The sequence below is a fragment of the Loxodonta africana genome, chromosome 25 (assembly GCF_030014295.1).
Source record: "Loxodonta africana isolate mLoxAfr1 chromosome 25, mLoxAfr1.hap2, whole genome shotgun sequence".
Classification (NCBI taxonomy): domain Eukaryota; kingdom Metazoa; phylum Chordata; class Mammalia; order Proboscidea; family Elephantidae; genus Loxodonta; species Loxodonta africana.
Genome location: NC_087366.1, coordinates 28688123 through 28704682, shown reverse-complemented (window position 1 = coordinate 28704682; position 16560 = coordinate 28688123). Strand labels below are relative to the sequence as shown.

Genomic DNA, 16560 nt, shown 5'->3' with positions numbered 1-16560 from the left:
TATATGGTCATCCTAGATAGGGGGGCCTTTGAGTAATATCGTTGACCGTGACTTTAATGTGCCTATACAAAAGATGCATAAATGCTGTGTAAGTGGATAATTCTTATATATACCTAGGTTTTAGAGCTGAAGGTGTGACGTCTAAAATATTGAGTATGTGAAGTCAAATATTAACACAGTAAAGATGTTCTGTGGAACAAGGTACTTTGCTTCCTAATTATCCAGCTCATACAGGGATAAAATTTAAAGACTGGAAATATTTGTAATCAACATATCCAGTAGCATGTTTATCTCAAAAAAAAAAAGCAAAGGGTGAATTTTATAGTCTGTAAATTATAACTTAGTAACATAATTTTTAAAAAAGAACTACATCAAAAGAAATTTTTTTTAATGAGCAGACTTTTTACAGCTAAAAGGGAACTTAGCTATCACCTAGTTCTCGGATGTCAGCTGTCCTAGCTGAGCCTGAATATTCACTGAAATACAACCAAAACATAGTGGTATGAACAAGCCCCTGTGGCACTCATTGGAGCCCTGCTGGTGCAGTGGTTAAGAGGTCGGCTGCTAACCAAAAAATCTGCAATTCAGATCCACCAGCTGCTCCTTGGAGGCTCTATGGGGCAGTTCTACTCTGCCTTATAGGGTCGCTGTGAGTTGGAATCGACTCGATGACAGCGGGTTTGGTTTGGTTTGGTTTGGTAGCACTCATCATGGGAGAAGGATGTAGCAGTCTGCTTCCATAAAGATTTACAGCCTTGGAAATCATATGGGTCAGTTCTGCTCTGTCCTGTAGGGTCTTATGTGTCAGAAATGACAACAATGGGTTTGGGTTTTGGGTAGGATTCATAGTGTTCCTAGTGTATGCTTTTGGTAAAATTAGATAAATTTTGAAGGAAGCATACAGTCATTACCCTCTTGTGGAAATTTAAGAGCCAAATCTGCATCCTCTTCCATATGGAAGGCCAACCCTCTTCAGCACAATCACGAGTAAAGGTGGTATCTGCAAGTAAAGCCAAGTTTTTTCTGTAAAAAATAAGAAGAAGCTTTGAGCTATTCCAAACACTTATAAAAAATTCTATATTAAGTGTCTTAGTTATCTAGTGCTGCGGTAATAGAAATACCACAAGTGAGTGGCTTTAACAAACAGAAATTTATTTTCTAACAGTTAGGAAACTAGAAGTCTGAATTTATGGTACCAGCTCTAGGGGCAGGCTTTGTGGGCTTTGGAAGAAGGTGCTTGTCTCTTCTGAGCTTCTTCTTCTGGGCATTCTTCATGTGGCTTGATATCTCTCTTCCCCCATCTCAGCTTCTCACTTGCTTGTTTAATCTTTTATATCTCAAGAGAGATTAACTCAAAACATACCCCACACTAATCCTGTTTCAGTAACATAACAAAGACACACTAATCCTGTTTCATTAACATAACAAGGAACATCCCATTCCCAAATGGTATAAACACAGGCATAGAGGTTAGGATTTACAAAACATATTTTGGGGCAAAACAATTCAACCCATAACATTGAGATACCAAATTTTGATATTGTATGTCCTGGAAGAAGTGAATACTATCTGGAAAAAAAATGTGGTATGGGGTACTAACTGATGACCGTGTTCATAAAATAGCTTTCGTTACCCTAGGGAAACTCTGATTTCAGTTGGCACCACAGAATGTCTGATTTTACAGAGCTGCATCCTGTTGAGATTACAGAATGTTCCCCTGAGGAAGCTTTTCAATAGTTTTGTTAAGTGGTGTTGATGACAAAGATGGCCCTTTTAAATATGTCTATTCTAGATCATGTAAGTACGATCATAAGATATTTATCCTTTTTTGACTGACTTATTTTACTCAGCGTAATGTTCTCAAGGTTCATCCATGTTGTAGAATGTATCCAGACTTTATTTCTCTTTTTGGCAGAATGGTATTGCCTAATGGCACAGTGTTTGCTAAGTGCTCCGCTGGCAGTTTGAACTCACCAGTGGCTCCACAGGAGAAAAGACCTGGCAAATTTATTACCTGTTTCCACATTTGCCCCACTCATGTCATGGGAATCAGAGAAGATATATATTCATTTACTTTTAGAAGTTAAATATTTATTAATACCTTAAGGGTTCATTGGGCCTAATGTATTTGAGCAAAAATACAGCGTAACACTTCTGTTAGGAGTCACTGGAGTAATTTATGAATTACCTTGTCCATTTCACCTGAGGAAAAAGACTTGAAAACAGAGCTAGGGTAGTCCTACTTTACCTTACCCCACTTCGTCCCTTAATGCAAAGGTTGCCTTCAAACCAGGTGCCATTGTGTCAATTTTGACTCATGGCTGAAGGGGAGTGAGCGCTGTGCCACCCCACAAACCTGGCCACATTTAGAAATGATGACAGTTTCCAAGCTTTGGTACCACAATCTGCAGTGTTTTTGAAAGGTTTCAAGACAGTACAAGTACAAGGAAATGTATAGCTTTGAATACTACATTGGAAAAGAAGGAAAATCTAAGTTCCTATCTTAAAAGCTAGAAAATGAAGAACAAATAATAAAGATAACAGAAACCAATGAAATAAAAAACATTTAAAAATTAATAAAGCCAAAAACTAGTTTTTTGAAAAGATTAATAGAATTAATAAATCCTAAGCAAGAAATTTTTTTTTTAAGCAAGACTTTTTTTTTTTTTTTAAGCAAGACTAATGAGGGAAAAAAGAGAATATATTATAAATGAAAGAGGGTAAATCACATACCGACGTTAAAAAGATAATAAGGGAGTATTATGAACAACTTTAGGAGTCCCTGGGTAGCACAAATGGTTAACCACTCAGCTGCTAACCAAAAGATCGTTGGTTCGAATCCACCTGAGGTACCTTGGAAGAAAGGCCTAGTGATCTACTTCTGAAAGATCACAGCCGTTGAAAACCTTATGGAACACAGTTCTACTCTGAAACACATGGGGTTGCCATGAGTCAGAATTGATTCGATCCTTTACATGTACTTGCTGCAAATATATCCATGTATGCAGTAGTGCGCACAGGGAACACAGTCATGAAAACTTCTTAGCCATAACTGTACACCTCCTGGGACTGAGATACTGAGCTCAAGGGCTAGGGCCATAGTCTCCAGGGATGTCTAGATAAATTGGCATACCATAATCCATACAGACAATGTTCCACATCCTACCTTGGTGCGTATCGACTAGGGTCTTAAAAGCTTGCGAGCAGCCATCTAAGTTACAGCAATTGATTTCTTCCCGTCTGGAGCAAAGAATGGACCACATAAACCACGGCCTCCGCTAGCTTGAGACCAGATGCACTAGATGGTGTCCAGCTACCACTGCTGACCACTCTGACCAGGACCAAAAGAGTAGATCATGGACTGAGTAGAAAGGAAATGTAGAACAAAATTCAAGCTCATAAATAAGACCAGACTTATTGATCTGATAGAGACTGATGGAACCCCCGAGGCTATGGCCCTTAGGCATCCTTCAAACCTGGAACTGAAATCACTCCCAGAGATCACATTATAGCCATACAATAGACAGGCCTATAAAATGAACAGTAACACCAGTGAGGAATGTACTCCTCAGAACAGGCAACTATTAGTGACCTAAAGGGGAGCATTTGCCCAAAAGCAAAGTTTAAAAGGAAGGTAGGGGCAGGAAAGCTGAGCAAATGGACCAAGGGAACCCAGGAGAAAAGGCGAAGAGTGCTGACACATTCAGGGATTTGCAACTAATGTCACGAAACAAGCTGTGTATAAATGGTTGATTGGGAAACTAATTTGCTCTGTAAACTTTCACCTAAATCACAATTACATGAAAAAAAAAAAAAAAAACTTGATTGAACAACTTTATGTAAATAAATACAATAACTTAGGTAAAATGGCCACATTACTTGAAAACACAAATTACTTAAACTGATTCAATAAAAAAAACTTTTTTTTCAATAAGAACAAGAAAATATGATTAGCATATCTCCATTCAATAAATTTAATTTATAATGAAAACTTTTCTGCAGAGAATACTCTAGGTTCAGATGACTTCACTTATAAGTCTTTTCGAATATTTAAGAAAGAATTAATACCAATACCAAGAATTTACTTACCAAATGAATTCTTTCAGAAAAAGAGTAGGAGAGTACACTTCCAAACTTGTTTTAAAAGGACAGCATAACAGCCGATTATTGTAATTGCTGTCAGTAAATTGTGCACCTGTTAAAAGCTGAGCAAATTTTTTTTAAAAGAATGAGAAGTTAAAGTAATTAAAAAAAAAAAAAAAAAGGCTAGCATAATCCTATACCAAAATGTGGCAAAGACAATTCAAAAAAAAAGAAGGAAAAGAAAAGAAACTACACATCAACGTAGTTGGTTGTTATTGGGTGCAGTTGAGTTGATTCCGGCTTACAGAGACACCCTGTGTACAGCAGAAATAAACACTGCCCGGTCCTGCACCGTCTTCACAATTGTTGCTACGTTTGGCCCTATTGTTGGAGCCACTGTATCAATCCATCTCACTGAGGGCCTTCCTTTTTTTCTTTGACCCTCTACCTTATCAAGCGTGGTGTCCTTCTCCAGGGACTGGTCCCTCCTGATAATATGCCTAAAGTATGTAAGACAAAGTTTCTCCATCCTTGCTTCTAAGAAGCGTTCTGGCTGTACTTTGTTCTTCTGGCACTTCATGGTATTTTCAGTATTTTTCATCAACACTGTGATTCAGAGGCATCAATTCTTCTTCGTTCTTGCTTATTCATTGCCCAGCTTTCACATTGTGAATGAGGTGATTAAAAATACCATGACTTGGGTCAGGCACACCTTAGTCCTCAAGGTGACACCTTTGCTTTTTTTTTTTTTTATTAACTTTTATTGAGCTTCAAGTGAACGTTTACAAATCAAGTCAGACTGTCACATATAAGTTTATATACACCTTACTCCGTTCTCCCACTTGCTCTCCCCCTAATGAGTCAGCCTTTCCAGTCTCTCCTTTTGTGACAATTTTGCCAGCTTCAAACTCTCTCTATCCTCCCATCCCCCCTCCAGACAGGAGATGCCAACACAGTCTCAAGTGTCCACCTGATATTGTTAGCTCACTCTTCATCAGCATCTCTCTCCTACCCACTGTCCAGTCCCTTTCATGTCTGCTGAGTTGTCTTCGGGAATGGTTCCTGTCCTGGGCCAAGAGAAGGTTTGGGGACCATGGCCGCCGGGATTCCTCTAGTCTCAGTCAGACCATTAAGTATGGTCTTTTTGTGAGAATTTGGGGTCTGCATCCCACTGATCTGCTCCCTCAGGGGTTCTCTGTTGTGCTCCCTGTCAGGGCAGTCATCGATTGTGGCCGGGCACCAACTAGTTCTTCTGGTCTCAGGATGATGTAGGTCTCTGGTTCATGTGGCCCTTTCTGTCTCTTGGGCTCTTAGTTATCGTGTAACCTTGGTATTCTTCATTCTCCTTTGCTCCAGGTGGGTTGAGACCAATAGATGCATCTTAGGTGGCCGTTTGTTAACATTTAAGACCCCAGACGCCACATTTCACAGTGGGATGCAGAATGTTTTCATAATAGAATTATTTTGCCAATTGACTTAGAAGTCCCCTTAAACCATGGTCCCCAAACCCCCGCCCTTGCTCCGCTGACCTTTGAAGGATTCAGTTTATCCCAGAAACTTCTTTGCTTTTGGTCCAGTCCAGTTGAGCTGACCTTCCATGTATTGAGTATTGTCCATCCCTTCACCTAAAGCAGTTCTTATCTACTAATTAATCAGTAAAAAACCCTCTCCTACCCTCCCTCTCTCCCCGCCTCATAACCACAAAAGTATGTGTTCTTCTCAGTTTATACTATTTCTCAAGATCTTATAATAGTGGTCTTATACAATATTTGTCCTTTTGCCTCTAATTTCGCTCAGTATAATGCCTTCCAGGTTCCTCCATGTTATGAAATGTTTCACAGATTCGTCACTCTTCTTTATCGATGCGTAGTATTCCATTGTGTGAGTATACCACAATTTATTTATCCATTCATCCGTCATGGACACCTTGGTTGCTTCCAGCTTTTTGCTATTGTAAACAGAGCTGCAATAAACATGGGTGTGCATATATCTGTTTGTGTGAAGGCTCTTATTTCTCTAGGGTATATTCCGAGGAGTGGGATTTCTGGGTTGTATGGTAGTTCTATTTCTAATTGTTTAAGATAGCGCCAGATAGATTTCCAAAGTGGTTGTACCATTTTACATTCCCACCAGCAGTGCATAAGAGTTCCAGTCTCTCCACAGCCTCTCCAACATTTATTATTTTGTGTTTTTTGGATTAATGCCAGCCTTGTTGGAGTGAGATGGAATCTCATCGTAGTTTTAATTTGCATTTCTCTAATGTCTAATGATCGAAAGCATTTTCTTATGTATCTGTTAGCTGCCTGAATATCTTCTTCAGTGAAGTGTGTGTTCATATCCTTTGCCCACTTCTTGATTGGGTTGCTTGTCTTTTTGTGGTTGAGTTTTGACAGAATCATATAGATTTTAGAGATCAGGTGCTGGTCGGAGATGTCATAGCTAAAAATTCTTTCCCAGTCTGTAGGTGGTCTTTTTACTCTTTTGGCGAAGTCTTTAGATGAGCATAGGTGTTTGATATTTAGGAGCTCCCAGTTATCTGGTTTCTCTTTGTCATTTTTGGTAATGTTTTGTATTCTGTTTATGCCTTATATTAGGGCTCCTAATGTTGTCCCTATTTTTCCTTCCATGATCTTTATCGTTTTAGTCTTTATGTTTAGGTCTTTGATCCACTTGAAGTTAGTTTTTGTGCATGGTGTGAGGTATGGGTCCTGTTTCATTTTTTTGCAAATGGATATCCAGTTATGCCAGCACCATTTGTTAAAAAGACTATCTTTTCCCCAATTAACTGACACTGGGCCTTTGTCAAATATCAGCTGCTCATATGTGGATGGATTTATCTCTGGGTTCTGGATTCTATTCCATCGGTCTATGTGTCTGTTGTTGTACCAATACCAGGCTGTTTTGACTACTGTGGCTGTATAATAGGTTCTGAAATCAGGTAGAGTGAGGCCTCCCACTTTCTTCTTCTTTTTCAGTAATGCTTTGCTTATCCGAGTCTTCTTTCCCTTCCATATGGAGTTGGTGATTTGTTTCTCTATCACCTTGAAAAATGACACTGGAATTTGGATCGGAAGTGCATTGTATGTATAGATGGCTTTTGGTAGAATAGACATTTTTACTATGTTAAGTCTTCCTATCCGTGAGCAAGGTATGTTTTTCCACTTAAGTATGTCCTTTTTAATTTCTTGTAGTAGAGTTTTGTAGTTTTCTTTGTATAGGTCTTCTTTGCAGCAGATTTGCCCAATGCAATAACGTCCTTTGATTTCTTGACTGTTGCTTCCATGGGCATTGATAGTGGATCCAAGTAAAATGAAATCCTTGACAACTTCAGTATTTTCTCTGTTTATCATGATATTGCTTATTGGTTGAGTTATGAGGATTTTTGTTTTCTTTATGTTAAGGTGTAATCCATACTGAAGGCTCTAATCTCTGATTTTCATTAGTAAGTGCTCCAAGTTCTCTTCACTTTCAGCAGGCAAGGTTGTGTCATCTGTATATTGCAGGTTGTTAATGAACCTTCCTGCAAAGACCTGGAGTTTGGAAACCAAAAGGGAAGGACATTTTCGGCATATCTCAAGCTGATATAACTGAAGAAAAAAATTCAGGCCTTGAGTTACAATATCGAAGGATTCTATGGGCAAAAAATTGAATGACAGAGGAAGCATGAAAAGAAAATAGAGGGGATACAAAGAGTCACTCGGCCAGGGAGAGTTGGTTAACGTTCAGCCATTTCAGGTGGTAGCATATGATCAAGATCCAGTGGTGCTAAGGGAGGAAGTTCAAGGTGCACTAAGGGCATTAGCAAAAGACATGGCTTCAGGAGTTGATGGAATACCAATTGATACGTTTCAACAGGCGTTTGCAAGACTGAAAGCACCCACTTGTCTATACTGGGAAGTTTGGAGGACAGCTTCCTGGCCAGCCTGCTGGAGGATATATATGTTGTGCCCATTCCAAAGAAAGGTGGTCTACTGGAATGAGGAAATTATCAAACAGTATCACTAATATCACATGCAGGTAAAATTGTGCTGGGAATGGTTCAAGGACAGTTGCAGCAGTACATCACCAGGGAACTGCCAGAAGTTCAGGCCAGATTTAGAGGAGGAGGTGGAATGAGGGGTGTCATTGCTGATGTCAGATGAATCTTGGCTGAAAGCAGAGAATACCAGAAAGATGTTTACATGTGTTTTATTGACTATGTAAAGGCATTTGACTATGTGGATCATAAAAAATTATGGATAACATTGCAAAGAATGGGAATTCCAGAACACTTAATTGTGCTCATGAGGAACCTGTACATAGACGAAAAGGCAGTCCCTCAAACAGAACAAGAGGACACTGAGTGGTTTAAGATCAGGAAATGTGTGCATCAGCATTGTATCTTTTCACAATACTTATTCAATCTGTATGCTGAGCAAATAATCTGAGAAGCTGGACTATATGAAGAAGCACGTGGTATCAGGATGGGAGGAAGACTCATTAACAACCTGCAGTATGTACATGGTACAACCTTGACACAGACCAATAGCCCTCATAAAAATCCTCAAAAGAATAATAGCAAACTGAATTCAGCAGTATAGTGAAAGGATGATATATTCAGCAAGTGGGGTTTATCCAGGTATGCAAGGTTGGTACAGCACTTGAAAAATCAGTGTTATTTACCACATTAATAAAGAAGAAAAACATGATATGATCATTACAATAGATTCATCAAAGACATTTTACAAAATTCAATGTCCATACAAGATAAAAATACTCGGCAAATTAAGAGTAGAGGGAAACATCTTCAACCTGATGAAGGGCATCTACAAAACCATACAGCTAACATTATAGTGGAACATTATACTTAATGGTGAAAGACTGAATGTTTTTCCCCTAAGGTGAGGAAGATCACAATGTTTGCAACCAATATCAATCCATGATATTTTCAATTGCCTTATGTGTATGTGAAAACTGGACAGTGAATAAGAAAGACCAAGGAAGAATTGATGCCTTTGAATTTGTTGGCAGAGAATATTCAATATACCATGGACTGCCAGAAGAACAAACAAGCCTGTCTTGGAAGAAGTACAGACAGAGTGCTCCTTGGAAGCAAGGATGGCAAGATTTCGTCTCACACGCTTTGGATATGTTATCAGTAGGGACCAGTCCCTGGGGAAGGACATCATGCTTAGTATGGTAGAGGGTCAGTGAAAAAGGGAAGACCCTCAAGGAGATCCATGTCAAGGATTTAAATAGCACAATTGGGATGTTTGCTTTTTAAAAACAAGTATGGGAACACCTGAGCGATTTCTTATTCTAAAAAAGGGGTTAACAAACTATATGGCCTGTTTTGTATTGCTTGTGAGCTAAGAATGGTTTTTACGTTTTTAAGGTGTTGTTGGAAGACAACAGCAATAAACATATGCAACAGGTACCAAATATGTCTTGCAGAACCTCAAATATTTACTTTCTGGCCCTTTACAGAAAAAGCTTGCCGATCCCTGTTCTTTGCTCTTTGATTGGTACATTAGGCCTACTATAAGTGATTGAAGCTCCAAACATCTAGTACAGGGTGTCTTTAAAAAATATGTATGTAATCCCAGCAGTTTGAAGTACTAGTTGGTGCATGTCAAACCAAACAAAAAAACCAAACCCAGTGCTGTCAAGTTGGTTTCGACTCATAGCAACCTTATAGGACAGAGTAGAACTGCCCCATAGAGTTTCCAAGGAGCGCTTGGCGGATTCGAACTACTGACCCTTTGGTGAGCAGCCGTAGCACTTAACCACGATGCCACCAGGGTTTCCCATATCAAACATACAAACTTATTTCCTTTCCTCTGAAGACAAAGAAGTGAATGTTAAGTTTAATGGCAGGGAGTACTGAATTTGCAACGAATGAGCATCTTTGACTATATACCAGCTGTCCTGGTTAGAACGATGTTAAAGACATTGAATAGCCAGAGTACCTGTGATGGAGAGTGTATACACAGGATCAGGCTCTCTGAGCCACCCTGTAGAAAGTCCAGGGCAGTACATGTCTCTGATTTGCCCTAATGATACAAATGGGAGGAGCCATTTCTACCTTACGGCCTTCAGTCTGGAAGGGATTTGAGAACTTCTAGAGTTCTCTGTAGAGGATGATTTTTTTGTAGGTCAGATTAGGGAACCTGCACTACACTCTCAGTAGCTTCTGGATTTCCTCCTTGTGCCTCAGAAGTCCCACATCAACCCTCGGACCTTCCTGTCTTCCCACACCACTTCCCATGGCCTCATGCACCTGACCTCAAACCATCATGGGTCTTTTAAAACTACTCTGAGCCTCTCTTAGTTCCAAGTTGTGAAAGGGCATCAAGAACCGATTTCGGGAACATGCAGCCTCTTTGTGGGGACCACACTGTGCTAATGACACACGTACTGAAGTTGAGAATTGGTGAAACTGTAGGCAGGAATAAGTAGCACCTGCTGTGAGCTAACATTATGTAAAAATCTGTGAATGTTTACAGTGTTTATTTCTCTCTGCCTTCTCTCTAGGCTTACTCTGTGTACGATGAAGACATTGGCTACTGTCAAGGACAGTCTTTTCTTGCTGCTGTATTGCTGCTGCATGTAAGTAATTTTCCATGTAACAAATGGCACAGTGCTGCCAAGTTTATTTAATTTGCTACTTGGTTTTGTTCTTCTTATTTTGCATTTACCTGATACAGATTATATATGGCATATCTTTTTAAAAATGTACCTCGTGTGCTGAAGTAAGAGATCTGATGTCAAAATGGGACAGTTTCTCAACAGAATTAATTTTTCTGGGAGGGAATACATTGCTTCTTTGGAGTTATTTTTAACTAGAACCCTTTAGAATCAAAGCAGTCAGTGTAACTGTGGAAATATCAGCAGTATCAGGGCCATTGTGATCCACTGTACTGTGGCAGGGAAGTCTTTACTGTGACTTATTTTTGTATTCTCTTTCTTATCAGTCACCTTATTTAACCAAACATTTATTGAGCATCAATTGCTAGGCACTAGGCTACACTGTGGAATTATGAAGATGAATAATTTTTTACTGTGGATGCTCTCAAAGACCTCAAAGTCCAGGATGGGCACAAAAATGTCAGCACATATTTATCTGTGTTCTTTTTTATGAGTCTTTATGGATTTTTCTGATGACAAAACCATACATGCTCACTAAAGAAGAACTTATAATGTGCTAAGAGAAAGAGATACAGAGGGTAAGACAATAGGGAGAATTACCTAACCCAGGTCTGTCAGAGCTTTTAGGAAGGACTTCATGGAGGAGGTGGCAGCTTTGCCAAGACATAAATAATTGAGGTTGGGGAGTCAGGAGAGGGAGAGGAAGAGAGTAGAGAATTCTAGACAAAAGGGACAACATGAGAAAATATAGGGAAACATGAAAGGTCACAGCATAGAAAGAGAATAATAGGAAATGACATGTTACTATAGGAATTGTAGGCAGGGAGTGAAATGAGTTAACACTGGTAATGCGAAGAGGGACCAAATTATGAAGACTTTGTAATCATGTTTAGAAATGTGGGCTTTATTCTAAAGCTAATGAGGAACCAGCCATTGAGGGGAATGACATAGTCATGTGTGCATTTCAAATTTACTGTTGTACCTGTGCAGAGAGTGATATTGAGGGGAACAAGACTAACAGCAGAGAGATCAGTTAGGAAATACAAATCTAAATGAGGGATAATGAGAGATGTTGAGGCATGGAGGAGGGAAAAACAGAATTAAGAAACACTTAGGAAGAAAGTTTGGTAGGTTTTGTTGATGGATTGGTGAAAAAAAGTTCCAAGGTGATATGTCTAGTTTTCTAGCTTAAGTGATTGGATGGATTGTGGGTCTTTTAAGCTGAGATAGAAAATAACCTTCTTTGAGACTGAACGGAAGAAAAGTTCATGAATTAGTGATGCCTTCTGTTTTGAATTCACTGAGTTTGGGATATTTCTGGAACATCTGAGTGGAGCTGTCCAGCAACCAGTTGGATACTGGAGACTGATACTGAGGGAGAAATCAAAGCTGAAATCACAAGAGTGGATCAGGTCACCTAGGAAGAATGAACAGAGCAGGAAGACCAGGATAGAGCATAGGAACACCAAGCAATTAAAAGACGAATGAGAAAGTGGAACCCTAGGAGAGGTTCAGACTTTGAACAGAAAGGAAGCAATGGATAATGTCAGCTGCAGCAGAAAGACCTAGCAAGTTTAAAACTAAAATAGTTACTCTGGGTTTGCCATTCTGAAAATGAAGAGCAATCATAGCAGATTGATGGTGCTAAGTCTAATAACCTGATTCTAATGACGGTAATGATACACAGTGGTTCTAATATGATTCATCACTTTAGCTCACTTTGAGGTTAATTTCTTCCTCTGTTGCACTATCATCTATTTATGATCTTCATCCTCTTCCTGTTATCCTTCTTTCTTTGATATATATACCCATCCCATCTTCTTGGGACCCCTTGTGGTGATCTAGCACTTTGTGGCCATAGATTCTCAGGGTCTCTTGTTTCCACTACTAAGCCCACCTACTATCTAGAATAAAGAGATCCCTTCTGCAAGGGGTCGGAGACTGTCAGCAGGGATGTGGGTTTGTTCATCAAGGTTCAGAGCCAGCTTTCATCTAAAGGGAGTCTTTATACTTACTAGGATGAGAAGCTAATGTTCAAACCATGGGCGATAAAGCTTTGTTTTCAAAAAGGAACCTTTGAGTATACTACAGTTCAGCATTTTTGACCTGTAGCTCTGTTTACACTATGTCTTTATAGAAAGTAGAGGGGCCTTAACCTAAAGGAGCCTTCAAAAGTGGAGAAATAACTGCAGGATACATAGAAAACCATTGTCCTTCATGTTTTCAGCACATTAGGCCTCATCACACTTCAAGTTTAAAGTGTTATATTAACTAAAGTTCAGTGAGAAGAATACCTCTCTGAGAAATCTATTTTAGATTTTATAGAGGTTTAGATTAATTGTAAGGTCATATTTATTTGAAATACCATCTCCCCGCCCCGCCCCCCAAAAAGAGAGAATGATCCAAGTAACTAAAAAGCTCAAATACCCAGAATTTTTTTCCCACATTAGCTACTCTGCTATTATTATGGCCACAGGGCAAGTCAGCCTTTGTGAACTTATTCAACAATATAGCTTCTAAAGTATTCCACAAGATAGAAATTCAGAAGAGTCGCTCACACGCTCTGTGTTAATAGAATTGTGCAGTTGCTGCCATCGTTTATAAAAATAACTTGAAATATAGATGTATCTTCAGAATCTTTAAGGAAAGGTTAAATGATAATTCACGTACTTTTAACGAAAAACATATTCTAATTTTTAATTGCAGTATATGTGGTAATTCTCAGTTAATCAGCATATTCCATTTAACTGGCCGACCCATCCCTCAACCAGTTTGAATAACAGGCAGCTGTAGATTTTTTTTCTTTTTCATATTTTTGCCTCCAAGGTTTAAACAGGTAGAAAAACACAGTCTAGCTTAAACAATTCATCAAATACACTATCTCTGGTTCCAGGGAGATACTTTATTAGGGTGTTACTGACTAATTTTTTATCAGTTACATAAGCTATTGCTTCTTTTTGCTGCCAGACATCCTTTGGCAGCTCGGTATTAATCATTGTCAGAGCCTGCTTCTTTTTGGGATCTGTCCTTTCCTCAACTCACGGTCATTTATATTTCACATTCACTGCCTGAGAGGAAAAAAGACCAAAGATGAAAGTGTGTTTAAAAACAAAGTTTTAAATTTTTAAGTTTTTCCATGTCTAAATAATTTTAAGAAATAAATAGGCCCACCCGGTGCTTGGAAATTTTCAGAGGCTTTGATAACAACTTTTTAGCATGGAGTAGTGTAAGTAATGGAATAATAGTTACAGTAAACGAAAAACAAACCCATTGTCTTCGAGTCAGTTCCAACTCATGATGACCCCATGTGTTTCAGAGTAGAACTGCTCTCCATAGAGTTTTCAATGGCTGTTATCTTGCAGAAGTAGGTCTCCAGGCCTTTCTTCCATGGTGCTGTTGGATGGATTCAAACAGCCACTGAGAGCAGACCATTTATGCCACACGCTGTTACATCCATTGATGAAATTAAGAGAAACTTACCGTTTATAGTTGGAGCAGAATGTTACAGCCCAGACCGCTTGCAACCATTATAGTATTCAGCTGCCTTTGAAGTTATGCGATAATAGAATAATTATCAGTAATACCGTCATGATAGTGTTAGCCTTTGATTGACTGTAGGTATAATAAATAGTGCCTTATTTCATTTGGAAACCCTGGTGGCGTAGTGGTTAAGTGCTATGGCTGCTAACCAAAGGGTCGGCAGTTCGAATCCACCAGGCGCTCCTTGGAAACTCTATGGGGCAGTTCTACTCTGTCCTATAGGGTCGCTATGAGTCGGAATCGACTCGACAGCACTGGGTTTGGTTTTTTTTTGGTTTATATATTTCATTTAATCTAAAAATTATATAAAATATTTTAGATAATTTTAGCACAATATATCTTAACATATGGGGATCTTTAGGGATATTGACAGTATTCTATTTCTTTACCTGAGTGGTGTTTACGTGAGCACTTTATAATTTTAATTTGTTTTTACTTTCTAACCAGTTTTTCATAGGAGTGTACATTGAACTTTCATGCATTTTTTCTGTGTGTTATATTTCAAAATAAAGTAAGATTTAAAATTTATGAATTCTTGAATAGACCCCCGAGATGATAAGTTTAGGATGGGATTTAACCAATGAACTCAGAAATGAGAAACAGACTGCTTGTTAGTTTTCCTGAAAATGAAGATTTTACAGAGGCCAAGATGATAAGATAGGGGCTTCCAAGTAGCTTACCTAGCTAGCTAGCTGTGTAAAAATATCTGTGGCATCGTAGCGTCCAGAACTCTTTCTGTTGCGTGTGACAGAACCCTAACTCAGAGTAAAGAAAAAAAAAAATAGAGTAGCTTAAGTTAAAAAAGGAAATTCGTTGGCTCACTTGGATGTGGGCCAGGGCAAAGACGGTTTTTGACGTGGTTAGACTCTGAAGTTCATATTTTGTCATCAGGAATCTCTGTCTTTGTATCTCTATTCTGCTTGAATTTTCTTGCCTTATTTATATGATGAGCAGGCTCTCCCCACATAGTGGGCAACATGGCTGCTGACTGGCCCAGTTTCATATCTTTCCAGTTTTACAAGTTCATTTAAAAGAGACCATTTTTTGCTATAGCTCCTGTATTAAAAAATTCTGGAGGGCTCTAATTGACCTACCTTGTGTCACCTACCATTCCTGAATCAATTCCTGAGTCCAGAAGGGTAGGGCATGGTGACTGGTGGGGCCCAGGTCTTGAGTCCATCCCAGTGATGATGGCGAATGCAGATTCCTCCTGAACAATGCGGTGGTTTTCCTACAGGAAAAAGGATACCAGAAGGTAGGGGAAAGGGTGTTAGAAAGATACATCAATCACATAGTCTTACACTGATGTCGTTACTACCTGAGTTTTAGTGTATTTTTTAATAAATCCTTCTGTACTTCCAAATCGCTTTTTCCCTTATAATCCAAGAGAAAGTAACATTCATTTTCCTGCTCTGAGTTAATTCTTACCTGAGTGCTTTTGAGCCATTTCTGAATATCTTCTTTCTGTGTCCTGTACATATATTCAAGAGATTTTACTTAAAAAAAAAAACCCTCTCGATCCCCTCTTTCCCTCCCCAGTTCAGTTATTATCTTAGCTTTCTCTGACTTTTCAAAGCTGAACTCCTTCAGAGGAAAGTAAAAATCACAATTATGAATTTCAATTGTGGTTTAAGTATCTTTCAAGTTATATGACCTTGGGCAAGTTGCCTAACCTCTCTGAGCTTCAGTTTCTTAATTTACAAAATAGAAATAATATTTTTATCATTATGGGGTTTTTTGTTGTTGATCTTTAGATGAAGGTTTACAGAACAAACAAGCTTCTGATTAAATAGTTAATACACATATTGTTTTATGACATTTGTGAACAACCCCACTACATGTCAACACTTCCTTCTCGACCTTGGGTTCCCTATTAACAGCTTCCCTGTCTCCTACTGCCTTTTAGTCCTTGTCCCTGGGCTGGTGTGCCTCTTTAGTCTCATTTTGTTTTCTGGGCCTGTCTAATCTTTGTATGGAAACCCTAGTGGCATAGTGGTTAAGTGCTACGGCTGCTAACCAAAAGGTTGGCAGTTCAGATCCGCCAGGCGCTCCTTGGAAACTCTATGGGGCAGTTCTACTCTGTCCTATAGGGTTGCTATGAGTTGGAATCGAGTCGATGGCACTGCGTTTGGTTTTTAATCTTTGTATTAGTCATGTAGTGCTGCTATAACAAATACCACTGGTGGATGGCTTTAACAAAGAGAAATTTATTTCTTCCCAGTAAAGTAGGCTAAAAGTCAATTCAGGGCATCAGCTCCAGAGGAAGGCTTTCTCTCTCTGTCAGCCTTCTCACCAGTCTTCCCCCAGAAT

The 16560-nt window shown here is 39.0% G+C and overlaps 1 protein-coding gene across 15 annotated transcripts in view; it reads left to right on the top strand.

Annotated features, from left to right (window-relative positions):
* Positions 1–16560, top strand: part of RABGAP1L (RAB GTPase activating protein 1 like) — a 785265-nt gene that overhangs the window by 469506 nt on the left and 299199 nt on the right. For 14 of the 15 annotated variants that reach the window (XM_023549257.2, XM_023549255.2, XM_023549261.2 and 11 more), the window contains one exon: positions 10597–10671. In XM_023549257.2, the coding sequence (XP_023405025.1) occupies positions 10597–10671 (75 nt within the window). Of the gene's footprint in view, positions 1–7938; positions 8180–10596; positions 10672–16560 lie in introns of those variants that run through there. The other variant, XM_064276620.1, reaches the window with a different exon arrangement.